The 27,844-nt window shown below is 49.5% G+C and overlaps 1 protein-coding gene across 2 annotated transcripts in view; it reads right to left on the bottom strand.

The window, feature by feature from the left end:
• PPP2R2B (protein phosphatase 2 regulatory subunit Bbeta) overlaps nucleotides 1-27,074 on the bottom strand; it is a 98,133-nt gene extending 71,059 nt beyond the window's left edge. Inside the window, exons 1-2 of one of the 2 annotated variants that reach the window (XM_054217850.1) lie at nucleotides 26,887-27,074; nucleotides 26,662-26,739 (exon numbers count right to left, since the gene is read on the bottom strand). In XM_054217850.1, the coding sequence (XP_054073825.1) occupies nucleotides 26,662-26,739; nucleotides 26,887-26,896 (88 nt within the window). In that variant the 5' untranslated portion in view covers nucleotides 26,897-27,074. Of the gene's footprint in view, nucleotides 1-23,551; nucleotides 23,821-26,661; nucleotides 26,740-26,886 lie in introns of those variants that run through there. The other variant, XM_054217851.1, reaches the window with a different exon arrangement.
• Nucleotides 27,075-27,844: the final 770 nt, after the last annotated feature.

Consider the following 27,844-nt stretch of genomic DNA (forward strand, 5'->3'; position numbering starts at 1 on the left):
CTGACGCTGCTCTCAGTTGCAGCAGGCAAGATCCACAGGTTCGTCTGAATTCACTCACTGTGACAAGGCACAAGACAGTCCCATAGTTTCATGGCAAAGTGCAGAGATGTATTTACCAGAGCTCTCTTGCAGGCCAGAAAGAGTCACAGCAGCAACACCATGCTTTAAAAATAACTTTCGTGCTGCTGGTAGGCCCTTGCCCACGCTGCGGTGTGGTGGCCGGGACCCGAACATGGCACAGCAGGACTCGGAACTGCTGCTGGCTCCGGGCAACCCAACTGACACCGTGATGCTTGTGTCTCCTGTCTCCAAAGGGAAGGTATGGACCTCCCGCAGGAGAAGAGAGAAGGGAAAGAAAGGTGAAAACCAACCCCAAACACTGCACCCGGGAATCAGATTACCTCTGCTGCCATGTGCACTTGCCTGCAGGCGTGCACTGTTGTACGCCCTGTACGACAGGTGACAATCCCAGCTCCAGAAAGAAAAATAAAGATTTTTAATAAGCAAACATTACCATATCGCATCCTCCGTTCAGGTCTCAGATGGCAAGCCTCAGTCCAAAGGCTATGCCCAGCTGAATAACAAGCCCTTGCAATGCTTGTGAGTATTATTTAAGAAACATAAACACAGACCATCAACCTCCTTCCGTTTCTTTTCCGCAGGCTCTGTCTTCAGTGTATTTCCATTTTAACAAGTGCCAAGTCCTTTCTCCTTTATTAACTAGAAAAATTATTCTCTCCATTGTGCACGAATTATAATTATATATTCATAAGTCCTGCAAAGTTTTTCAATACACCGTATCATTTAAATACATCCACAAGTCACCTGTTTGTTATGCAATGTGCATAGGAGCTGCATCATGAAATCCATTTATTCTCAGCTTTCTAAAATCCAGCAACGAGCTTTTAGAATAACTAAAAGCATTAGCTGTCCTAAGCAGGCATCCATTTGCAGATTAAATTCGCCAAAGGTCAGCTTGTAGCTGTCACTGGTTTCCAAACCCCCAGGTGTCCACCACGTTATATACTCTGACATCTCTTGAAGAGCCAGGACACTTTCCACTCCGCTGATTTCTGCTTCAATTAGAATAGGTTTAAGAACTCCCGGGCACAGGTTTCCGTGGGACCTAAGCAGTGTGTTAAGAGTAACTGAATCAAACCTTCGATTCCACACTCAGCACAAAACTTCCTTCACCTCATTTATTTTACCTTCACATCCATGAGCACTAAATCTGTTTTCCTAATTACTGGTCTGGGTTAGAATGCTAGCCTCATTTTTTTAACTGTTAAATATATTATTAGGTAACAGAATTCTTTTAAATTTCTAAGAATTATTTCTATTGATTACCAGATCACCAGGACAGAGCCACCACTGAGGCGGTGACTTGGGGGACAGTGCCAGGAGGTCCTGTGCGGAGAAGCTCTGGTGACAGCGTGTGCAGGGGACAGGGCTGGCAGCAGCGTCCCACAGTCCCTCCGTTTTGCCCCGGCCATGGAACGTGCTTCTGCTCCAGGGTGGGACAAGGAACGCTCCCCGAGAGCAGGACAAGCTCCCACCCTGCAGCACCTTCGCCCGCTCTGGCACGGGGAGGGAGATGGCTATTTGGAGACAGGGCTGCTGAGCAGGTTCCCCACATGCTGTGGCCTGTGGTTCATGGAAACGGGCCTGTCCGAGGATACAGTGGGATGGGCCATTTCCCCGCACCGCTCCTGGGGAGCACCAGGTTTGCTTTGGAGCGTCGCAGGTCCCCGAAGAAGCCGGCAGGTGCTGGGAGCAGAGGTGCTGGGAAAGGCACTAACTGTGCCCAGAGATTGCAGTGGGAATAAATATCTAATTGTGTATGCTTGAAAGTGAAATAACATCTTTCTTGACAGTGCACTTAAATGCATATGTAAATTAATTAGAATTCATGACATTCATTGCGCCAATCATTACTTCATGAAGTGATGCAATCCCTTCGACCAGAATCGGCCTTTGAAAGGCCACTGTCACTCTGAAAACACAGCCGACTCCACATTGCCCTTTCCTTAAGTGCGAAGGGAATTTTCTCCCGAGGAGTGCTGGCAGACTTACCAAACCGAGGACACCACACAACGGGTGGCCACCGCTATCTGCACTAACGTGGTCTGCACAACTCAGTGCATGAGAAGGTGCCTTCACCGGGCGCACAGCTCTGCGCAGGACGTTACCCACGCCGGCCTGACACCGCTCTGCTGCTCACACCACACTCGGCACCTAATTTTTGACCTGGGTGAAGGTCATGTCATAAAATTAATATTCTGAGAAGGAGAGCACTTAAAGCTCTTGTACAATTTCTCGCATCATGTCCAGTTCCCAATGCATTAATAAATGTGCTCCGAGTCCTTCGGCTCACAGATTCCAGTACACAGAGCACTTCAAATCTGAGAAGCTAATTAAGCAGCAAAAATGGGGCAATTACACTGCTATCATCCCACATGTAATTGGTGCCCAGCTGATGGGGTGGGTGGCTGGCTGGCACGTATGTAAGGGATGACCCAGAAGGGGCTGTCGCAGGGCAGAGATCCTGTGCTGCACATGCTGGAAGAGCCGCACAGCAGGAGCCCAGAGCGTCCTGTGATCCCCTGTGCTGAACACACCCCACGCCGCAGGTGGGGTGTCCCTGGGACAGCCACGGCTGGTGGGACCCCCCGGCCGCTGCCACAGGGAGCAGCACCTCCGAGCGAGCACAGCAGACATCGCGGACTCAGGCTCCTGCTGACACCAGGGCTCTGGGAGCGGTGGCTCGCTCCTCCGCCCAGAGCTGAGCCGCAAGCCAGGCTTCCCCCAAGGAGCAAACCTGGGTCTGCCCGGTGTCCAGCACAGGACTGGCAGCGCTCATCGCCCAGCGGTGTGCTGGGAAGAAGGGAGTGCATGTGCTGCTACCTTCAGACATGGCCCTGAGCCCCTGGGCCTCACTGAGCCCTCAGGAGTAGCTGAGTGCCCAGAGAGACCGAGGCTGCTTGCTTACCGCCCTAGGAAGGGCACCGGCTTGCACTGGCCAACAAAGACCATTCCCATCCAGCCATCGAGGGACACGCAGTGTGGGGGAATGTGCTCCAGATGAACATCCTCCCAGGGATGTTCCGGGGGATGTCCCGGGGGAACATCCTCCTATGGGGCCACCCTCCTCACCAGCAGAGGGCTGGGCTCCTGCTCGGTCACTGGAGAACGTCTGCGAATGCCACCACACGTCAGCGGGCTCACTGAGCCTCCACGCACCCCCCAGCTCGTGCTCTGGAACCGTGCCCTTGTGTCTCCCACAGAGCCCACCAGAATGTCGACTGTGATTTCAGTAAACTAAGTCAGCTTGTTTCTCATGTTTTCAAGTATAAGTCACATAAGAAAGCTGGGGAAGCTGTAACCCATATGCAGGATAAAGTCCCAATCACACAAACCTTAATTAGCATGACTTCAGGAAGACTGATTATTTACTGGATTAAACCCAGATCAAGAAAACTGTGCAGTCAGGTCAGACGCCGAGGGCGAGCTGCAGCCCCCTCCTTCACGAGCAACAGAGAACAAGGGTCAGGACCTCAGGGCAGAAAAGGGAAGAATCAGTTCATCGAATGCAAAGTAGGCGAAGATTTCTGCCTCCCAAAGGTCGTATGATAAATTGATCTACTTGGCCTTCACCCCCGCTACGCGCTGGTACTGGTACTGGTACAAGCTGTACATAATTAACAGCACACCAGTAACAAGCACTGCCACGCACCCGCCCAGCTCAGGGAATCGCTGCTCCCCAAGCGCTTTCTCTCGTATCTGCAATTAGACTGACCAGCTTCTGGGGCATTTTGGCAGGCCTCGCTTCATTTTGACTCTTTCCCAACTAAGCATTTTATGCCAGGGTCTGAAAACCATCTCCCTTTGCCTATTTACTGCTTTTGCCCTTTTTTTGAGCAGCCCCATCCAGTGCCCATTGCCAGTGCTTCTCGCCCGTTTTCTTGAGACAAAACCTTGCTCTCCCTGAGTACATACCCAAATAGCTGCAACTGAGCGAGTGGGACACCTTTTTTCAGTGCAAAACGACACAGGTTTTGCTCAGGTAGTGTCAGATTTTGCCCGTGTAAGTGTGCCTGTGCACGTGCTGCTCCTGGAGTACGGAAAGGTCGTGGCAGCCCAGAGCTCTTGACGCGCCCAACGAGGCCCGGCACCTCCATGTCATCAAACCTCAGCATCTTCTTCTAACATTTGGAAGGAGAAACATTGTTGTGCTAAATCATCTAGGTTTCACAATTTGTTCTCTGCTCTTCTGAGAGCAGTGATAACTGACAACCATTGCAATTATCAGGGCTAATAATCACTAGGAACTCTTCCCACAAGTTCAGATTGTGATATATAGATATCAGATGAGAAATAACTTTTCTCAACCGTGTTTTCAGGTATTTCTTTTGTATTATCTCATCATGTACTTTGGATAAACTGTTTACTGGTACTTTTATATATAGCAGAACTTGTATTAGTCTCTTACATATAAGAAAATAATACAAGCATAATAATACAAGCAGAACTTGTATTATTTTCTTACATATATGATCTTGGGGATTGCAAAGGCGACGTGACAAATCAGGGAGAAATAACCATGGACTGCACTGCAATTAGAAGAGTCTGACTTCTGTGTCTCCTAAGCAGTAGACCTGGACTATCTACTGGCTGCTCCTCAGCAAGATGACTTATTTTTCTGCAGTCCATCGCCCTGCGTTCTCCCGAGAGCAGCGATGCCGCTGAGCACAGCAGTAACCCCATCACCAGCGCTGTGGCTTCTCGGGGCTCCCGTGGGACTCGTGGGCACCACAGAGGCAGCAACGTGCCCCAAGCCCAGTGTGGCCGGCGGCCCCCGCGCCGCGGCTACTGACCCGCTGCTGCCCCAGCTGCTGGGTGGCACACAGGCACCATCATCCTTCCCAGGGGGGCTGGTGGGGGCTTTCCTTCCTTTACTCTGTGGACAGTCTAGCCGTAACATACTCACTTTCTCTATATCATTACTGAATTATATTATTGCTAAATACACCGCAGAACACATACGACACCCCAAACATGTAACGAGGCACAGAATATTTCATGAGGGTCCGAGACTTCAATGTCCTTTAAAGGATACAGTCTGAACGGTTTGTCACATGTTCTTCACATCAGAGATATAATTAGCTTAAATACTTACAGAGTAAATAGGATTTGCCGTTTCTGCAGATTAAGGCCACATGTTACAGCATCAGTGCATCTGAGCCAGTTCAGCACAGTCTATGCTAAGGAGTAAGTTTTTGCTTGAAAACAGCCACTCTGAGCAGTGCTGCAAATGAGGTCGTCTGTCGGTGTTGGGGTTTTGTTTGGTGCCTTGGGTTTGGTTTTTAACTGGAGGAACAAACCCCACCGCACACAACGGGAAAGCCAAAACCTGACTGGCACTGGTTGGGAATCCAGGTGTGAAGCACCATCATGGGACACCAGCGCCGAAGGTCCCCTGGGGACTTGGGGCACTATAGATAGAGCACCTAGCCCATGTACGCGGCACCGTGGAATACATAAATACTGTCTCCTTGCCCCAAAGTGCTTACAGTCTGCTGTGGTGAAATGTGATACGAGGGATAAAGAGGATGCAAGATGATGCTGCATATTGTTCAGGAGATAACCATTATAGGAAGTCTAAGGCTGAATAACTAAACCTAGCGAGCACAGAATGGAAAAATAAAGGCAATATTTTGTTTCTTGTATTTCCCTGTTGATTTATTTTCAGTTGGTGAAGAAAATCACCATGTTAATTCCACTGTTTCGTACAGAGATACAGCTCCCAAAATGTTTTATATTAGGTTAGATGACCATATAGGAGGGGAAGATGTGAGCTCGTGTGTGCATTTGAGTGGAACAGATATTGCAAAATTATACTGAAGGTCATCTGCTCATCTTCAACCGACCGCACGCCTCAGCCGTGTGACCCCTTCTCGTCCGCTGCTCACGGAATGTCCCGTGCAGAGGGACTGGCAGCGCTGGCGCGGATGCGTGCGTCAACCGGCTTCCAAAAACTGCTTCTCATTCATCACTCTCCTGCTTAAAAAATTTCAGTCGTCAAGCCAGAGACAAATAACAATTCCACAGAGCAGAGATGACAATCACAAACCACAATATTAATAATAATAATAAAAAAAAAAAAACAGAACCAAAAAACCTGGAAAGCTATCAAATGACCAATAGTCTGTAAACTGATTATCCATCAGCTGCATGATCAGAAGAAGAAACAAAAGGAGAAACCGGGATCAGCTTGAGTGCAGAAAAAAACTAAGTTTGTCATGTCATGTATTTATACTGAGCACTCAGACGCTTCCCCACCTATCCTGGGACAAGATATCTTTTGTGAGAATTACTATTTAGCATTTCTTTCTGTTAAATTAGCATTAAACATGCAAAATCTTGTATGGCCTTAATGGTGGATTTTATTTGAAAGGATGTAGGCCAACATGAGAAACCGCCACATCTAGGTCATTTTGAATTGTATATCCTAAACGGCAATTACTCCACTGCCTTCATTTAATTTGAACATGGACTACATCAAAAAGTAATGAAATCATGGTATAAATTTAACTAGGGCTGCACACATCTTGTAACACAAGCACAGTACGTTTTACAGCATTGTGAACTTGGTGCTGGGATTATTACTTTATAAAAATCATTCTGCTTTCCTGAAATGTCATCCAGCAGCAGAAGAGAGGAGAACACCCAGATGCAGCTTGGCCATCCTTGTAAAATGGAAAGCACAAAGGCTAATCAGTCAGACAGGATTAATTCCCCAAAGAAAAGGAAACAGCATGTCTGTCAGAGGAGCAATCTTGACCTGTATCAGGATTAGTTGGAGTTTCGCAACCGTCAGAAGGATGGATGGGGTCTCAAAACCAGGCTGGTGGATAACACAAAACTGAGTAAGGCAAAATAAAGCAGCTGTTGGCTGCAATACTGAAAGCTGGACAACCAAGAGAGCCTGTAAGTAGTGATCTATTTGCCAACTGCTTCAACATCCATAGGAGTCTGTAAATTTTTAGTGATACTTCACAAGGCGACACCAATGCAGGCGAAGAGCCTGACCGCTGATAACTGTGATTCTCCCCCAGCTGCCTTGGCAGAAGGATGCAGTCTGTTGGCAACGCATTTGATAAACTAAGTCTGAAATTCAGCCGAGTGCTGGAAAGCCAGCGCAGCTTCATGCACGCTTTGGTTAACATAGAACGTATTTTAAGCACTAAACTATTTTGGTGTGGGAAAAATCACAAGAAGTCACCACAAAACGCTCCGATTCCCCTGCCTCATTGGTATGGCACAGCCACCCTTCCCACGGGCACGGTGGAGCAGCCGCAGGGACGGTGTTTGCGTACCGTCATTATATGACACGGTGAGATGGTATGTTATACTATATCATCCTATAAAATGAAGCCCTTTAAAAAGCAACCTTTCAGCTTAAATCATGTTCGACTTCAAAGCACCTAAGGGTTAATGGAGGGCCAGAGACTGTTATTCTTTTTCTGTTCAACATTTCTTATGTGCCCATGGTTCTACATTCCATCGGTGATGCTTCTTCTCCATGACTCAGAGCCACAAAACAGGGAGCGTCTGCAGCTCCAGCCCCGTGGCGGCACTCCCCTCGGTACAGCCCTTCTCTCCACGGCACTCCCACTTCATCCATTCTCCATCAACGCCTGAAATTCAGCATTCAGATCCGCCCAATTGCTCCTGGGATGAAGCCTCCTCCTCTTCCACAGGAGCCCCAGGTGCCCCGACACAAACGGCAGCCGGGGAAGGCAGTGCCGGCACTGGCGGGGTCCCCATCCCTGTGCCAGCCCCGGCACCCGGCTCTTCCCCGCCTGGGAAACAGAAGCAGCTTCTCCATCAAAAACAAAAATAACCACCCCATTTTTGGAGTCCCATCACGGGTGACCGAGGTGTCACCGGTGACCGTGAACCCTGCGGTGCCCTGTCCTGCACTGCCAGCCGCCTGCTGTTTCCCAGGACAAGAGCGCGTTGTTCCATTCTTCTCTTCAGCCCTGGCACAATAATAGCTCCCCGAGCGGCTGCATCCCAGTGGGGGGAGAAGTTTTCTCTCCTGTGGACGCAGTTTTTGCCCTCATTTACACTGATTTCCACTTTTGGAAATCTCCAGGAGGAAGGATGGGATGTGAGTGTCACACAAGAATATAAATGGGATGGAAGAACACCACACAGGCAGGATAAATGTAGAGAACGGCTCAGGTCTATGCTCTCCTTACACTAAGGAGAGATCAACCTTTAACAAAACAAAACCAGTTGTGCTACCAGAGAATAATTATGAAGTATAGCTTAGGGGAGGGGAAAAAAAAGACACCATGGGGAGCCTTAAAGTTTGCACAACTTCTCAAAATGCTAACATTGTAAAACTAATATTTGTATGTCACTAATATTTACACATAATCTACCTCATGTCATTTGGAAAAACAAACCTGGAAAACTGTTAATTAATAAAAGATATCACGTCTTATTAACGTTCATATAGTAATTACGAAAACCACAAATCCATCTGTTAAGTAGTCAGCAAACAAGACAAATGACTGTGTTATGTTAAACAGATTATAAAATGCCTGAGGGAAGGAAATCTAATAGCCCCGACCAAATCGCGAGTGGAGCAGCAGCCCAGCCCAGCACACGGGCCACAGGGAACACAAACACGTGCTCACACACCTTCCTGCCCTTGCCAAGGCCTTTTCCTCAATTACAGAGAATAACAATATAAGCAATGAGGTCAGTATTACACTAGGTATAAAAGTGTACATTGAAACATGATGATGTGATCATTAAGATTTTATTGTCCTTTAAAAAAAAAATTACTTCCTAAAACAGACAACTATCCCCACCAAGATGAGACTGTAACAATATGCAAATTAGCATTAAATCCAATTGCGCCTGTCCATATGGGAATCCAGTTGCTTTAATCCAATTTAATAAACAAAACTGATTTCATTCTTGTCATGTTTTTGAAGGATTTCTGCACATTTAAAGGAAGAAACATTCGCGCATGGAGAGCAATTCATTCATTAGCATGAGCATCATCAATCCGTCAGTTCTCTGGACACTCGGCGTGGTACTGAGGCATGAAACGCTGAACACCCCATTCTTCATGCAATATATATGCAAAATCGGATGCCAACTTGTATGCAGTCTCATTGCGATTACTCACTTAAAACGAGTAATTGTGCTAATTAAAAAAAGGTATATTTCACATGATCATACTGAGTTCATATGTATTAGAACCCACTCCACCTAGTCCGAAGCCACACACCCCCCCTGCTGCTGCCGAAGGACATCCCGGGGTCAGCGACGTGCTCCCCAGAGGAGCCGCAGACATCAGCACCCGCAGCCCTCGGTCTCCACCGGCTCCTCCCGAGCAATTCCCACATCATCTCCTCAGCTTCATCTCCCTTAGCTTCATCTCCCCCAGCCCTTCCACTCCAACGTGCCACATCCGACCAGAGAGAGCCAGTTACAACCCTGCTGACTGCAGAGTCTGTTTTATCCACACACCGTCGTACATAGCTTCTGCCAACAGATTATGGCAAAGAAGTTGCAGTGCTCCATTTTCCCCAAGACCCAAATTTATGGGAACAAAATGTCAAGGGTGTAACAGCAATGTTCCCCTCACTCCCGCCCTCAAATAATCTGTGTCAGAAAAATATGGCCATGACATTCTATCAAAAACATTCTCCATGGTCTTCCCAGTCTTGCACATGTGAAATTGCATCAGTGTGAATTTTATGGCTTTTACGTTTAGACAACATGGAGAGTGATGTCAAGCACAGCAAACCTGCAATGCCTTTCCTCTCAAGGACAACCACCCTTGAAAAATTACAAAGTCAGCACAAACAGAAGATGAAGATTTGAGGGCAGCCCGAGCAGCGGGGGATCGTAAATGGACTCCTCTGCAGGCGATGTGTTTGCCGTGCAGTGGTGTGCGCTCACGTTTCGCATACAGCACCCCCAGAAGAGGATGGGGAGCCGTGTGCCTCCCCGGCGAGAGGAGGACGGGGAGGGTAGGGGACCCTCGGGGCAGGCAGTGGGTGCGGGCAGCCCCTGCCCCGTCCCGCGCAGGGCCAAGCCTCGCTCCTTGTTCCGCACCAGGCACCCGCGGGTCCGGACCTGCTCGCACACCGGGAATCGTCACCACCGTCCTGCATCTCTCTTGAAAATGAGCATTTCTCGGTGACTCTTGTCCCTCTTCCCCTGCAACCTGTGGCACCCACAGACACCCTGGGCCGGGACCCCCCTCCCCCCGGGAGCATCCCCAGGGCCCCATCCTGGGGACAGGGGCTGCCCCGGGCATGGGGAGCAATGGCCCGCAGTGGTGCCTGTGCCCACGGGGACACTACGGACAAGAACGGCACAGGGAACACAACGGCCTCTTGTCTCCCCAAGCGACAAACACTTTTGCCTCTTGCTCTTAGGCTGCTCCTGTTTTTAATCAATTGGATTACTTGTTTTCTTCTGCAATTATTCTGTCGCCTAAAACCTCAGATTAACAGTGCGGATGGAGCGAAGCCTAAACCGCTATCAGGTTAAACAGCCAAGTCAATTAGCCTCTTTCAACAGAATAACATCTAACCATGTGGTGGTAGGTCAGAAAATGCACCTTGACGGTTCTTCTTCATGGGTTAGTGTGGTGGGTTTGTTGCCATCTGCTAGCTAGTTGCTTACTCTTTCATTTCGGTTGAGAAAGGTTGAATTAAAAGGCAGAATCAAGGCAAAAATAAAAAGGAAGACTTTTCATCAGCTCCTGCTTTTGAATGCAGTGGTTTTGCTCTGAAATTTCCACTTCAGGCAGGTTACTAAGAAACCGGATTAAAGAGAAATAACACCAGCATGCACTCTTGTATCGACAGGGCCCGCACAGGTGAGTCTGCCCATTTGCATGGATGTGTGTGTGCACGGATACCCCACAGCTCTGAGAAGGAGCGTCCGGTGAAAGAAAAATGTACAGAATCATCGAATTGCCTAAGTTGGAAGGGACATTTAAGATCATCGAGTCCAACCATCACCCTAACACTGACAAAAACCATCACTACCCCAATGTCCCTCAGCACCACGTCTGCCTGGCTTTTAAACACCTCCAGGGATGGTGATTCTACCACTTCCCTGGGCAGCCTATTCCAATGCTTGATAACCCTTTTGGTGTAGAAATTTTTCCTAATATCAAATCTAAACCTCCCCTGGTGCAACTTGAGGCCATTTGTACGGCAAGCTCTGCCTGGACGAACACGGACATCTCTCTTTGAACAACACGCTCCTCAGCCGGCTCCTTCCCACGTCTGGAGGACACTCTTCCTCCTCGCGGTGAGACCCTGCCCAGCCCACGCGAGGACTGTGCCCATCCTGGCACGGCCACCGCTCCCGTCCCAGGGATCCGCACGCTGACAGCTGCCAGGGTGGGAAGGTGACACAAACATCCCCAGATTTAGAGCTGTCTGCAATCTGATCCAGCCCAGACTGAGGGACGAAATCCCCAGGAATACCCACTGCAATAAATCCTTCTTCAGTAGATAGTGCAGGTGTTTAAACCAGGCTCCTAAAGCCCCCGGAGCACCAAGGTCCTCCTGATTTCACAGCCCCAGAGCCAGCAGCCCGTTGGTCCCCGAGCAAGAGGTGACCTCAAGTGCAGAAAAGAGAGACTGTTAAAGGTGTTTTTACAGGCAAGAACTGAATGATTTATTCTGGGTTTATTTTATGTGTCCGCTCTACGAGGTGACCAATATCCCTACAAACCTCTTCCACACTGCACAGAAAGGGAAAAAAAGCAGCCAGCAGCACTGGAAATGAATCTGTGCAGGGAGAAAAACTGATGATGAAGTACATGGGAGTTTGTAAGAACTCACTAATGTAAGTGATTAATTATATTGCTGAACACGCGTTGCCCAGACAAGGGGTGGCCTAGAACCGCAGCCAGCTGACCGCTCTCAAATCATACGCTGGAAAAGGAAAAAGAAAAAAAAGAGTGCTGAGCTGTATACTGGAAAATGTATTACTAAATGCCATGAACTTGCATTTGAAAGGAACTGCTGATTGTGAATAAATCCACCATATGGCTTTACAAAGCTGATAGTGCATTTATTTCCCAAATATATCAAGATCAGCCTATGACAGCCTGCTTTTCTTTTATAATCCCCATTAGAAAATTATTTAGAGTATAGAATCAAAACCAATTTGTTGGGTTGCTGTCAAATAGTCGCTGGTGTAATACAAGGCTTTTGCGGTAAGAATAGCATCTTGTGTATAGCAATTACACCTGCCCGCTTCACCACAATATCAAAACATTTAAGGGATTTCTGAGGCTTTTTTGGTGACCTCGTTTTAGCAAAGCTGCCTGCAGAGAAGAGAAAGGTTAAACCTCAGACTATCACTTTTGTGAATGTTTTCATTGAGTCAACACGGGTGGACTTGTGGCCCTTCGTGCCCTCTACCAGCGCGGTAGTTTGTGACATTCCTGGGTGGGTTCAGTGCAGAGAGCACGCAAAAATCAGGAAGCTGCAGGCGGGGTACGTCCCATCTGCTCTGCAGCCCCGGGCAGCAGCTATTCGTGCCTCTAGGCCTGCTGACAGCCACGGCGCTGCGCCTGTGGTTTGTGCCGAGCACAGCCCGGGGTGCTGGGGGAGACGTGTGGCCTGGCCACGGGCGGGAGAAGGGATGCAACAATGCCACCGACAAGCGGGCAAAGCTGCCCGTGCTGGGGAGCACAGAGACAGGCAACTGCCCTGGTTTTTCTCACAGGCAGGTCACTCTGACCATACTCACCAGCTTGCCTTTCCCCAAAAGTGCTTAAAATAGCTCCATTTCGAGCCAGCCACAGAACGTGAGATCTGCTCTGCAGCTCTGCTTCCCAGCCAGCTGCTCTCTCTCTCTCCCACTCCAAAGCGTTTCTAGCTGTGCAACCCTGCAACCTCAATCAGGTCTCTTCAGAGTGGGAGGCATGACAGAAGGCACCTTTGTGCTGATTTAAGCACTAACTAAATATAGACGACACGGGAACACTGGGAAGCTACAGCTGAACCCATCTGTAGAGAGTGAAATGCAGTCACATAACGGAAATATCTCTAGAGCCTTGGAAATATGCTCTTAATTCGTCTCTTTCTTTTGTTGGAGCTGCTGTGACATGCAAAATTGCAGGAAGCCCAAGCACCAGGCAGCCTGGAGACCGACGGTCGCGCTGGGATTGCTGATCGGCACAAGAGCGGAATGGGGAGCAACCTCCCAACGCCAATGGGGGCGGGAGGAGAAAAAACATTCTCAAAGTCCTCTGATGATAGCATGGAACATCCACAATTAAAAGTATTTCTGATAAAAAAAACCCTCAGCACCATTTTTTGTTGTTAAAGAAGAAAGCTGTTTCAGCTGCCTGTGGTCATTCAGGGGTGAAGTGACGCAGAGGGATGTGAGCCCCCAGTGCAAGGCCGGAGTGTGGTCCCCAGCCCCATCTCACCCCCAGGGCGCAGCCAGGCCAGCGCCGAGCCGGGACGGAGGATGCCACACACCCGTCCCCTCCCGGGACGGGCACCCAGGAGTGCCGCACACCCGTCGTCCCCTCCCGGGATGGGCATTGAGCAGTGCCACACACCCGGCCCCTCCCGGGACGGCGCCTCCTGCCCCAGCCCGCCGGTCCAACCCGTTCCCAGGCAGCCGAGACCCGGACCGCAGCCAGGTTTACGGGTGCCCCCCCAAGAGCGAGAGCCCCCGCCGCGCTCTGCCGGGAGCCCCTGCCTCAGCCCGCCGCTGGGGCAGCGGGGGGCGGCGGCGGCCCGGCCGCTTGGAAGCCGCCAGCAAAGGCTGGACCCCACCAAGCACCTCCCGCAGGTGGGCGGCGGGGCGCAGGGTCCCCGCGGAAGGAGTCGGAGCGGCCGGTGCCCCCGACACCGCCCAGGGCACCCCGCGACGCGCCGCTGCCGCCTCCCGCGGGACGCGGAGGGCGGCGGGGACCCTGCGCGGGGAGGGGGGGGGTCTCTGCGCGGGGGTCCCTGCACTGGGGGGGGTGGTCCCTGCACGGGGGTCCCCTCCGGCCGAGGCCGCCGCCGCCCCCCGCGCCTGCACCGCCCCCGCCCGGCCGCCGTCGGCAGCGCGGCCGCCCGGTGCGGCCCCGCGGGGGACGGGGCAGCAGCCCCCGCCCGGCGGTGCCCGGCATTGCGGCTCGGGGACAGGAGGTCTCCGTCAGATAAGTGATATCGGCTCGTGGGGAAAACCATGAATAGTTTGTCTTCAGCAAACAAGTAATAGCCCTTTTTTAAATCTTTTTTTCTTTTTCTTTTTTTTTTTTTTAGAGAAAATACGCATCTTCAAAGCCTAGAAACAAAGCTTCAGAAGAAATCGTATGCAACGCCCCTAACGAGCTGTTTAAGTAAACGGCATGCAACTCTAGTACAGCCTTGCCTGTCAGGGCCAATCTAGATCCACTGTTTCAACTGCATTTTAATTAAAACTTTAAAAACTCCAAACTCAGCAGAATCGTCTCCTGCTCAGTGTCCACTCCCACTTACTATAATGAACTCCGTGGTCAGGGATTTTCCCATCCTTGGCCTTCCCGCATGGAGAGGGTGCTGCTAAAAAGCAAAACGTAAAAGGACTGGTTCCAGCTCACTTCACCGGAGTTGCACAGCCCCATGAGCCAGCACACAGCACCCTTATTCCACATCGATAACCACCAAAGTCTGGTCAAAGACAATCCTGGGGCCTCGACTCGAGTCCCATGGGACTGCCCACAGCCAGGGGGAACCAAAGGCAAACCCTGAACAACCTCCAACTGTCTTTATGCAGATAGCTCAGAAAGGTCCCAGGAGGATACGACTAATTCTTATCAAATAGCAGCTCAGTGTCATGCCCATGAGAATTTAAAACCAAATTCAATCCCACTCTCTACCCAATAGCTTTGAGAGAATACAAATGGGGTCATGTTTTAGCCCGGGAAATAAGTGCAAATACATACACTTCCGTAATAATAAAAGCTGATCTCCAACTCAGGCCTTGTCTGAGCCTAGGAGCTACTATGCTTTTTTTTAAAAAAAACAAAAAAAAACCCAAAACACTACATCAGCATAGTCATGTCATTTATGGCTGTAAACTTACAGTAGTGTAAGATCACGTGAGGGCTGATGGCCTCAATATATAAATGTTCATTTACAAAGCACTTTTATGTTGCATTAAGAGGTTTAGAAATGCCACTGACTAGAATAAAAAAAATTCCACCCCCAACTGATGAAAGCATCACGTGCAGCTTAGGCCTCTGTCCTCGTTTTTACTGGCTACCGCAGGGAAGCAAGCTCCCGGCTGGGACCCCAGTGCAGGCAGGGCAGGGAGCACTGAGCTCCGGCGGCGGAGGCTGGGCCCATACCACTGTGCGTTAGTGGGACTGGAGCGCGGGGAGAGGCTGAGGGACGACGGCAGCAGCCGGAGCATGACCCCCCCCCCCCCCCGGGGCTCCTTCCCCTGGCCCTCTCCCCACCACCTCCCACCACCGCAGCCCCTTGTCGGGCACCCATCCCCTGCATCACCCCTGCGCCCGCAGCCCGGGCCGGGTCCCCTCCTGCCTGGGCAGCGCTCGCCACTTCAGGTGACAGGGAGAAGGCGCGGGGAGGAATCTCAGCCATAGGGAAAGAGCTGCGGCTTCCCGGAGTCCAGCGTTGGGTCACCCATCCTGGGGACACCAGCAGCTGGAGCCTGTGATCAAATAACAACGCACAGGGGAATCATCCAGAGCGAGTTTTCTCTCTCATCTTTGACTTTCTGAGCCTTAAAAGACAAAATTTAGCATATCATTAAAGAGAGAGACTTCAAACTGAGTTCTTAACGAAACAGTAACATCTTTCAAAGTGGCTTGTGCACTTTTTCCCACCTGAAAGTGCCCCAAGAGCATCGCCATCCGGACAAAAACCATGGATTTTACCGCTACTGTATTCTGTGGCAAACAACTATACTGAAAGAGTGTAATAGCAAGAAGAAAACTCTGTGACAGCTGAAACAGCCACTGCTTTCTTTTACAAACTCCTGAAGCTAGTAGAGAGCAAAATAAACCCCTGTAAGTGTACATATTAATAATGAAAACATTATTTTTTCCTAAAAGGCCTTGAAATGGACAGAGTAAGAAAAAACGCAAAGGAAATGCAATTAGTGCAGCCAAGGCAAGCTACTTCCAGCTCCTGAGTTACTACAACAAAAATGCAGGTGCACCCATCACCCCTAATACAGAAAACCACCCCGTCTGCACCACCCGAGTGCAAATGCCAGGGCCTGAATCTGACAGCTGTGGAGCCGGGCATCGAGCTGTGTCATGAGCGGCACGCCTGCTTTTGGAGACCCTGTCATACCTGCTCGGGACAGAGTTCCCTGTTTCCCGTACCAAGTAAGCCCAGAGCTGTGCCCAGGCTCTCCCAGCTCCCTGGCTGCCACCATCCCCCCTGAGCGCTGGCACCGCCGGAGGAGCGGGGCTGAGCTGGGACCCTCCTCCGAGTAAAGAGCAACGAACAGATAGAAGGGACGGAGCAGAAACAAGGGCTTAAGCTCATTGGGAGGAGAAACAGTTTTCACATGCCCTGCTTCATTGGGACGTTATGCCTAGTATTTTGGACAGGGAATTTAATTTGCCTCTTTTTCCCCCTATCAACAATCCATTTCTTCATGGCTGCAAAAAATTAGCCTCATTTACTGTTATGGAAAGAACAGACCAAGTGGTTGGATTCCTGCACAAGTTCTGATAGACGTAAGAACCGAGATTACAGCAAGTCTGATGTTCTTCACTAAAAAGCAAGGGTTGGTATGGCATTCGGACAGAAATTAAAGAACAGCTAAATCAGGAAATGCAATTACTGTAGAAAGCTCAATCTTAACTCAGTGTTCTTCTCCATCAGCCTTAAACTAATGCCCTCTCTTCATGTAATTATAGACTATTAGTTACACCAAACCATATTTGCATACTTACACAATGTTACTGTACCTCTAACGCACATACCATTCTGCAGTATTAACGCTGCTTCAAATTTAATTTATGTGGGTTTTACTCCAGGGTAATTCGGGACTTTAGTGAAGCTCCCAACTGCTGGTGCCTGATTAATTCGGGTCGAAGCCAGAGGAATGACTCACCAGAAAAATAAACCCACTTGTGGGCGACACAGCAGGGACAAAACTGATAGGCTGATGGTAAGTGTAAGGGTCATCAGAATGACAAAGTTATTAGTCTTCAAAAAAGAACGGACAGAAAATTGTCTATTTTAGGTTCACTCACGCTGGCTGTGTGTCCTGCCGTCCTGAGAGCGCTCCAGCACCCACCCAGAGCAGCATTTGCTCTGCGAAGCAGCGCACAGAGATGGGGTCAGCCGGGCCCTGCGCTGCTCCGTCCCACCGACCGCCCAACTCTGCGTCAGGAGCTTTAGGAGACATTTTAAACAGCTCCCAAGCAGACTTTCCGTCACTTTGTTAATTGGGCTCTTCCACTGATCTAAGTACAACAAAGGTAAAACCTGAACCTACTGTCTGTGCTCACCCATAGAGGAATCTGCTGTCTGGAGCATATGAGGAAATAATTATTTTTATTTTCTACATGCCTCAATCAAAAATATTCCAAAGGCCAAAAGCTTAGCCTAGAGGTGCCCCTAAGGTAAAGAGCTTAGTTTTAAGGTGCCTCTGGCTGAGCTTTCATGTTAAAGACCCCTAAAAAGCTAACGCTCTAGCTTAAGGGCACCTTTGAGCTAAGCTTTAAAATCGGCTCAAAGGTAAGTGACTAAAGATCCCAGCCTTCGTGTCACCTCGGCTGGAACCTCCAAAAATGCTACCACAAAGCCCGGGCACAATCTGAGAAATGTGGAAAACCAGAGAACTGCTAAAGGCTTCAGAGAGAACAAAATGATTGTTACCTTGGGAATACTTAAATACAGGAATTGCTCCACTCTTCGGTAGCCTTTTGGAGCCAGAGAACTATTCATACAAATACTCTGGGAATTATTATACCTTCAAAATCCTTGATTTTAAAGGAAAGTCACATTTTGGTCTTTCAAGGACCCTGAATCTTGTGAGTATCAAGATATTCGGGAAACAACCGCTCTACTTAAATACAGGTTTCATTATTTAGTATATTTTCCCACTAAAACAGTATTTAATTTTGAGCTAAAAGTCAGTTTCACTAACAGCACCCGAGTGGTGCTTGTTGCTTACCTTGCCATTGAAAAATTTATAAACCAGGCACTGGACATCTGAACGCTTCAGATTAATAAACTAAAGGTAAAGGTATTCCTAAAGCAACAGATTAACTTCCTTAAAGTAATCACATTAAATGAACCAAGTTATCTCCAGGCCTCATTTACCAAAGCAGATGCTGTTTGACCTTTTCTAGCTCAGCTTTGTCAAAATACCAATACCACATAGAGAGCATGGGATACCCATCTGTAAAAGCTATTTGCGTGTGTTTGTCCAGATCTGAAGGAGGAGCAGAGCCCAGGGATGCTCCAGCACAGGGAGGTTTACAAGGAGACGTGAGGACTTGCCCCGTCCCCAGCCTCCCACGGCACCACACTGCGAATGCATCCAGCAGCAGCCTCCTAACGTGCAGCTGCGCCCTCGGCATGACTCCCACCGCCCACAGAGGCCACGGAGCCAAATCTGCCATCCCCAGGGTCAGGGTGACACAGGAGCAACTTCACAGAAGACAGAGGAGCTGCTGTGACTTATCAAGCGGCAGAGACCAGAATTAGTCCGTGCCCTCCCTTGCTCTCTGCACACGCAGCCTGTAATTCGGAAGTATGCGTAATTTCTGAAGATCAAATGTACATACACTTTCTGTTTCGACCCCCCGCAGGACAGACCTAACCTGCTGGCGGGGGAGAGCTTGGGGCTGCCAATGGAGCTCCCTGCAGACTCACGTCTGGCACAGTGGCAGCGGGCACCACGTGGGGACCAGGCTGACGGCCGTGGGTCGGTGCTGGCATTCCCTCGGGATAACTCCCACAGGCTCTGCCCTCTCTCAGGGGATGGCAGAGACCGAGGACAAGGGCTTTCTGTACCCGGCAGCAGGGCGGAGTGGGGCTGCTCCATGGGCTGGTGCCCGCCGAGGACAGTCGCTGCCCTGTGCGCTGCTGCAGCTGCGGCTCAGGCAGAGCCCCCGGGCACGGGTGCCAGCCATTCTTCATGGGCCTTGAAAGAAACATTCATTTTCAAATACATAATATTTACCCCACTGACTTTTTTTAAATCTATTTATTAAACTGCCTTTTCATTTCTTCCCCTCTGCTCAGCGATACGGCTGGTCTGCACTCAGTGCCGCTCCCCAGGGACACCCGGCCAGCTGCAGCAGGGACGGTGCGGTCAGTGTCACCAGGGCAGTGTCACCAGGGCAGAACGCGTGCAGCGCCCGCGGAACCCATGGAAGGGGACAGCCTGCTGCCCTGCCGTGGCCCTGCCAAGCACGCAGGAGTGTCCCAGCCACCGAGAGGGTGCGGAGGCTGCCCGGCTCCCCTGGACATCCCACAGCGTGTCCCCCACAGCCCAGCCTGCGCGCCACCACTGGGCTCAGCGCCACTCTCAACGGGAAACCTGGATGGCTCCCCCAACTGCCTGCAACTGGAGCAGATGGACGTACCCACGGAGCCGACCCGGCCACAACAGAGAGAATTCCTTCTACTTATACCTACACGTTAATACTAAAAGGCGTGCTAAGGATTGAAGATTCTCCCCAGAGGGAAAAAAAAGTATGGAAAATGACTACAGTTTGGCTTTAAAATAAAGTTTTCAGGAGGGTACAGGTGAGGAAGACCAAACCTTCACTTTTCATGGTCTCGGGTGTTACACAACACAGCTGTGACCAACTGTCTTCAGCAATACAGAAACTCACAACTTCAGCCAGAATTCCCCTGCTGTGCACAGAAAACCCATCACAGTGGGGGACGGTGGGGGGATGGGACAGATAACTTAAATTCAGTTTGTGCTGTTCAGTGTAACAGCACATTGGCCCAAAGGTCATACAGACTCCAGCAGATCAGCAGGCTGCCACACAGTAAATATACGAAACGCGTTCTGTACTAAGGATGGATGATTTTCTTAGTTACAGTACCAGTTCCCTTCCTGGCTATCCCACATTAAGAGAAAATAAGAGCCCAACAAGAGTAGTAACAGCCTCAGAAAGCTTCATTTGTCAGGCCAGGCTCAGACAGGGAACTTAAGTGAATGAGACTAAATACGACATCACCATAAAGACAATGCTGAGCAGTTCTGCAGGCCACATAGTGGAGAGTGATAATCATTTTAATTGCAGATAGTTTTGTTAGAGATAAATGAACACAAACCATGAAGTCAGCTCAGCACTAGAACTGATTACCAGCAAAGACAACAATTTGGCATCCTTTGAGGACTGAGAGAAGAACCTGTTAAGTATCCCCTTTATTAGAGCCTGCTGCAATCAGAAAGGTGAACTAAGAGCCCTCCCTAGCTCTTAACCAGGCCTCCAGTCACCCATCACCTCTCTGACACTATGTTTCCATGCTAACTTCCATGCTAATTATCACTTAAAATCACTTATTGTCACTTAAATCTTGGGAGAAGCAATACGGCATGATGGTTTTCTCCTGTATATGTCCTCCCATTCAAAAATCTCAAGTCAGTTTATTAATTCATTTATTGCTAAATCAGAAGAGCCTACAGACAGGCTGGATAGGAGTAAGATTCCAGACCAAATCTGGCATGGATGAAGATCTTGTAGAATCCCTGTACTATGTCAATACTACCAATAAGTATCGCCAGTCCCACTAGATGACTCGCACGGGGCTTTTCAATGCTGTTTTTTTGATTCCGTACAAAATGCCACTGAGAAATCTACCCATGTTTTCTTCCAGCTTTGACCAGGAATGTGTGAAATCCCAGGCTGCTGTGCCAGCAGTCCCACTAAGCACAGATCGGAATCGCTGAAATACCAACAGTACCGTCTCCCAGAAAAAACAGTGTTTCCAGCAAAAGTGCCAGACGCGCAGCCAGGAGGGCAGCGAGTGCAGCCTCGCCGATCACGTAATAAAGGCAGTCGAGATGTTAACTAACGAGACTCGGACCCAGACCACAGCCCGTAGTAACCGTACAGCCAGCCCTTTGTTTTCTGTTTCTGCAGCTGCAACTGAAGACCTTTCCATGGCCCCACCACTTGTTGATCTCCAACGTGAGTCACATCTGCACGTACCGCTCCTGTCCCTGCTGCACGGTACCGCTCCTTTGTCCCCTCTGCATGGTACCGCTCCCGTCCCTTCTGCACGGTACCACTCCTTTGTCCCCTCTGCACAGTACTGCAGATGATAAACAAGTGCACTTGAATTTCAGGCTTATTACAGCTTGGCGCACAGTCTTTGTTCTCGGTTCCAGGTTCTTTGCTGACCTAGATCTCTCATTTACAGCTCTGAGAATCTGGGATGAAGGGAAGAGAATTCTGACAGTGAGGTACCATCAAATACATCGGGACTTCAGGTCTGGGTCTGGATGGAGCCGGGATCAGAGGGGTCTCTGGAGGGACACCTTTGTCTGGAAGGGGTTGGTGCAGGGGCAGGACAGAGTTTCTCCTCTGGGTACGAGGGACACCTCTGCCAGGCCAGGGGAGGAGAGGGGCCTTTTCTCTCTGACAGGCTCCGCTGCCTGATGCCTTCTGTCTGTCTGCAGAGTAAAGTCTGGCTGAAAGACCGACCAGAGCAGCCTCTGACCAAACCCGGCCCTGAGCCATCACATCCTCCCCCCAGGAATAGTTGTGTTCATTTGTGAATCTGCACTCCCCCGAGAGTGAACCAGAGATACCAAATTGCAACTTCCTCACTCAAAACACGGAGGTACGAGCACTAGGTCCTGCTCCAGAGAGTATGCTGAGGGCTCCTGTATGCTACAGTGGCCTTTTCAGCCCCTCCAAGAGGACTGAGGCAGGAGTCAGGCTCTTACCTGGGTTCTCTTCTTGGTTTGCTAGTGATTTAGGCTGTAACAGAGTCATTTAAACTCTCCAGATCTCAGTTTCACCCCGAGCTAATGATACACATCTGATAATAGGTCTGAGAAACAGTTCTGTTCAAGTTTCATTTTTTATACATTGTTTGCAAGGGAGAAGAATATATAGCACACCAGTGTGCGTTCTTTCTTGAATTAATTTTTTTTTCCTCTCAGTAGACTCATATGACCTCCCCTAAAACAGCAAGGTCTGCTTCTCCATTTAATTACTTATTCCAGCAGAAAAACCCAAAAGTCGCTTATTCAGATTATCTGAAGGAGACATGCCTTTGGACAAAGTCAAAATGAAAACAAAAGAGATCATCAGGGAAATCTTCAAAGAAAGAACTCCAGAGCTAGTCTGAGTTATCTATGTGGATTATTTTATCTGCTTAGAATTTCACAGAAAATAATAATAATAAAAAAGTCCATACTGTCTGCTTGGACTAAAATATAGCAAACTAAGTAGATAGAATAATTTAGCCTGGAGCGTCATCATCTACTGCCCAGTCCCTCCTGCTTGACCCTTCCATTCTGTATCTTCAGCCTTACAACATTCTTGGTGAAGGCATCGGGAGCTGAGGCAAAGGATCCCCACAATGCTGCTTTTTAGCTAGACCCACGCAGTGGGCAGAGACTAAAGACAATCTCCTCAATACCAGCCGTAACCATACATCCCTGCACTGTTTGTCTGGATTTTCCCGTTGCTCACGGATGAGGTCGGTAATTCAGTGTATGCACACAGACTCAAATTAGATGAATGAGCCTGTGAAAGCCGGGTGACAGGACGGGTGTTTTTCCTCATTAATCAACTGTGGTTAGGGCGCACAGGGGAAATCGCTGCGGTTCCCCATAGGGGAGTAGCAGTGGTGGGAAATTTTGATCCAGCTGAGCTGTTTGGACGACTGCAGATGACTCACCAAACTGACAGTTCACACCCAGCGTACGCACACACAGTCGTATCACACGGGATTATAGATCTGCATGAACGACCGCTCCCTATGGGAGAAGTCCCACTGGAGTTTCAGGGAACACGGACCTGATACTTCGCATTCCTGCCCAGAAAAGTTCAAACACTGCCGAGTTCAAACATTTCATTTATCCCAAAGAGCTGCAGAGCTGTTTTGCCGAAACCTGAGAACGGGCTTTACTGTATGGGGGTAAGGGCACAGGTAACCAAACCCAGGCAGTGATAGAAATGATTTTTTCATTTTCTTGGGAACATACATCTGAATTAAAGGCCACATTTACAAACTACATAAACCTGCAAAACGCGCAGCACCACAACCAGAAAGTCTTCCTTAAGCGGGTCCTACCGCTTGCTCATTTGCGCGATTAGTGCAGTTACCAGTACCCCAAGAAGCATCGACAGCAATAAACACAGTCTTTTTCCGCTCAGGCTCCAGACGGAGCCGCCGTTCGTCCTCCTGAGCCTCCTCCGGAACAAACATCGGCCGCCACCAGCCGCGCCGGGTCCACACCCCCCCCGCCCCGCGCACCTTCCGCACGGCAGCTGGAGGAGAGCGGCGGGGCTCTGCCCGCCCCCCCGCCCGCGTACCTTCCGCATGGCAGCTGGAGGAGAGGACGGCGCCGGGCGGCCGGAAGATGTACGGCAGGTACCGCGAGAAGCATTTCATTTTCCAAAACGGTAATTAAAAAAAAAAAAGGGGGGGTGGTGGTGGTGGTGTAAAACCATACAGAGCTAACAAATCAACCACTAAAAAAAAATAAAGAAAAAAATCCCGCGCCCCCCGCCACCTCCCCGCCGCCTCAGCCCATAGGGCTCCCGCGGTGCCCGGGCAGCCTAGGCGGCGGGGGCTGGCTGCGGGGGCTGCCCGGCGCGGGGAGCGGCCCCCATGCTGCCGGCACCGGCCCCGGCGCGGCGGGGAGCGCTCGGCCCGGCCCCGCCGCCTCGGCCGCGGTTGCTGACTCAGCCCGCCCAGCCCCGCGCAGCCCCCGGGAGCGGGGGGGGGGGCCCAGCGCTGACCCCGCCGGGCTGGAGCTGGTCCGTGTCGGGACAGCCCGCGCTCTCCCTGCGGGACGCACCGGCCCAGGGTCGGCGTCTCCCCACCGGGACCGCGTCCCGCGGAGCCGCGCTGGTCCCGCAGCACCGGCCCCGCGCCCGGCCCCTGCCCGCGGGGAGCGGCCCAAAGGCACTCACCGCCAGGGCGACCCGAACCACCGCGCGGAAACACGATGCTGGACGATGGAGGCTTCTGAGGCAGTGCCTTAACTCAGGCTCCCCAAAACCCAGCTGAACCTGCAGCGTTTAAATGGAACGGATCTAGATCAATATTTCTAACGCTTTTTCAACCGCAACCCTCTTTCAGGCAGGAATCCCACAGCCAAGTGCACTCCAGGCTGGCCCTGCCACAGCCTGCTCAGGTGCGCAGAATGGGAAATACCACAGAATGGGAAATATCTCAGCATCGAGAGGGCAGGTCGGAAGGAAAACAACGTGATAAGCTGCTGATGCTGACACTCCCCGTTTTCCTGCTGATTAATTACTCTACAGAGAAGTTTTTGGTTTAGGACAAACCACTCACCATTCCTGCCTGCTGTTGTTGCCTCGTGTGGAGCGCTGGGTCGTTTTGCTGTTTGGTTTCATCATCTGGCTGCAGTCTTGCTAATTTTGCCGTCATTGGCAGATGACAGCACGACTGCATTTGTACCGGAGAGATGCAAAGCATCTGTGCCAGTGAAGAGAGGAGCTTTTCATTTCACTTTCATATCTTTATTCAAAATACCCTCTCTGGATGTGGAAAAGAAAATGCAGGTGTGGGCTGCAGGCACTGCAAAGCCTCCCTGCTTAGAGAGGAGTCTCGCTCTGATTGCATCACACAAGAGAAGGCTGAAGATTAAGTACTATTGTATATCTCGGGTCCATCCCAGAAAACAAGATAGGAAATAAAGAGACAGTATTTTATAATGCAGTCTTCATGTGAGGTCACTTTATGCGTTCATGTATGACTCACACAATGATATTATTTAATATACTAGCCTGGAAATGCAAATGACTGTCTCTGAAGCAAACACCGCTGTTTAACTGCACCCAGAAACTACATTCACGTTTACTTGAGAAAGTGATGAATGTCATCTCCAGTTGAAATTACAGAGGGAAGTTAGGCGCGGTATGCATAATTAAACCACATCACAGACATGAACACTGCAATTACATCTCTCTAATGATCACAGCGGCTCAGTTACCACTTTCATAACAGCGTACAGCAAAACCTGGAAAAGAATGTGAATTTCCAAGCAGCTAGTTGAACTAGTATTCTCGAGCTGGGAGGCCAGCTGAGAACAGCTCTGGAGAAACCATTCACCTTCTACAAGGGAAGAAAAAGTGTATTACTCTTTCTTTATGACTTTCCCTTTCTCAGCAGGCAGCTCAGGCTCTGCACGGGCAGTGCATATCGTGAGAAGAGGGGCCCGATCTCCAGAGTCACGCTGCTGCACCACAGACATGAATACCTGGATCCCCAGGCTGAAGCCCGCAGCCCACATGCACGGCAGCCCCAAACCTCGCAGGGCCACCCGTCCCCTCCAAACCTCTGCAGTCACTGCATGACCCTCCCTGGTGACGTGCCCTGCAGCAACCGCCAAGCAGCTTCCCACGCCACGGTAGGTCTAGACTCCGGATCTCAAGGCTCAAGAGGGCTAGAGGAAATTCCACCTCTTAAAATATAAAGGCCACTGCAGTAACACAAACCAACCTGCTCTGCACATGGGAAGATGGGATTTCATCACTGTTTGTTGGGCCTCTCTACGGCACGAAACCACTGCCTATGCTGGGAGGGTTAAGAGAAGAGGGATGTGATAAGGGTTTCAGTTATCCTGGAGGGATAAAGGACACATAAGGAATAAAATGTGAAATGGAAAGGGAAAGAAATTAATGGATTAATGGGCAATGCAATAAGAGAAAGGAAGATGAAGTATGAAATGAGACTAAGAAAATGTAGGAAAATGCCCAGTAAGAAGTTTAAACCACAACAATCATAGCAGGAACAGAACTGAATGAATAAAATTTATTTCTTTTCAATTGTTCATGGTTTTGCAGTCCACATATTGGCTAAATGCCGAACAGATGTGCTTGCAGAGAGAGACGTGCCTAAGTGATTGAGGAGCACAAATCACCCTGAAAACTACCGAGTGTGAAAGGGGATGTCTTGCGCTCCTAAATCCCCCACCTGCCTCCATGAATCCCTTCCACATAGATACATATCTGTAGAAGTGTATGCACTGCAATTTATTTTAACTCCAGATTTAAAAATGAGCACAAAGTTATATTACCCAGAAACAGAATCCAACTGATTCCAGCAAAGGATGTTATAGTGGGAGAGGCGGTCTCATAATTCCCTGAAAAATTCTGTAAATAACAGCTGAAAACGAAAAGGAAATCTATTTCAAAGACTATAGTCAAAGCCATAATGCCTTCAAATGAATTTTCTGGATTGATACGTAATTTTAGAGACCCATCTCTTTCAAATGCATAAGTCCTTAATGAAGGCAGAAACAAAAAGAGTGTAACTTAGCCCTCTTCCAGCAGTTTCCAACAACATGCGAACAACCCCCCTGCACACCGATTAGGCAAGATGTACATGACAAAGATGTACATGACAAACAAGTTCTGTTTGATCACAGCAACAAAAGGAAAAATCAACTTACCTTCTGTCACCCCAATATCTATAGTTCCTTTTACTTGACTAAAGCACCAGAGCACATCCTGCATGAGGTTTCCAAATCCTGCCAGGGAAACACGTGCAGAAAGAAGATAAGATATGATCACATTTGTATATAGCTTGTCCTTTTGTAAACAAACACACACACATGCACATACAAATTGGCACACAAGTGTCTGCAGTCCCTGCATGAAGATAAATATTTGCTCACCTGTTATCATTCTTCCTTACAAAGTGCAAAGCTAACACTGCAAAACTGGAAACATCATGCCCGTGTTATGAATTGCCCGTCTGTTTGTTTTCTCCGTACCATGGTAGGGCTATTTCGAAAACGGTGCAATTGGAGTCAGTCCCCTCTACATCACTGGCAGCATCACAGAAGAGTCAGGAGGCCCTGTAGTCACGGTCTTTGTCACAGCCTCTCTTCATCAGAATACTAATGCCCCCAATCATTTCCAGCACTGTTAGAGAGCGAAACGGAAAAAGAGAACTGCTCTTACCACCACAACAATTTTTTTCCCAATTTGTGGTCAGTGTAGTTGTGAACTGCTTGGCAATGAACCCAAGCAGAATGAAGCCGCTTTACAGCACATCATATTATAATCAACATTTGCGTGGAATCAGAAGTGCACTGTAGTTTCTTTAAAAGAATGCTACGGGCATTTCTATTATAAGGCATATTATTAAGCTGTAGCTCTCTCAACTGTGCTTGCTGCTGTAGCAATACTCGGTGTTAAACCACTCTCAGAGAAATTAGGATTTTATCTACTGCTGCTCCTCATTTTCTTGACAGGTCGGCAGAATTTCCCTTTCTGTAATGCAGTTTTCATTGTAGCACAAAAAATCCACTGCCTCAAAGGACAACTTGCTTCCTTTTATCCTAACACACATTTTATCTCAAAGCAATTTCCAAACCGAAGAAAGCAGCACAATGGAGCCGTGAGGACAGGAAATACCATCTTACCCGTTTTACACACAGGTGAAACGTAGCACAGGAAATGTGAGGGTTTTGCAGTCGGCAGGTGGGATACTGGACCCAGTCAGGGGGTCGCGCTGCGGCAGACTCAAACTTGTGACTTCCCTGCAAAAGAAAAGGAAAACATGGGACTGGGAGATAACGTATGGCTGGAGATAAAACTGAGCTAACTGGACTGTCTCTTGGCCTACCC

Source organism: Rissa tridactyla, chromosome 11, assembly GCF_028500815.1.
Source record: "Rissa tridactyla isolate bRisTri1 chromosome 11, bRisTri1.patW.cur.20221130, whole genome shotgun sequence".
NCBI lineage: Eukaryota > Metazoa > Chordata > Aves > Charadriiformes > Laridae > Rissa > Rissa tridactyla.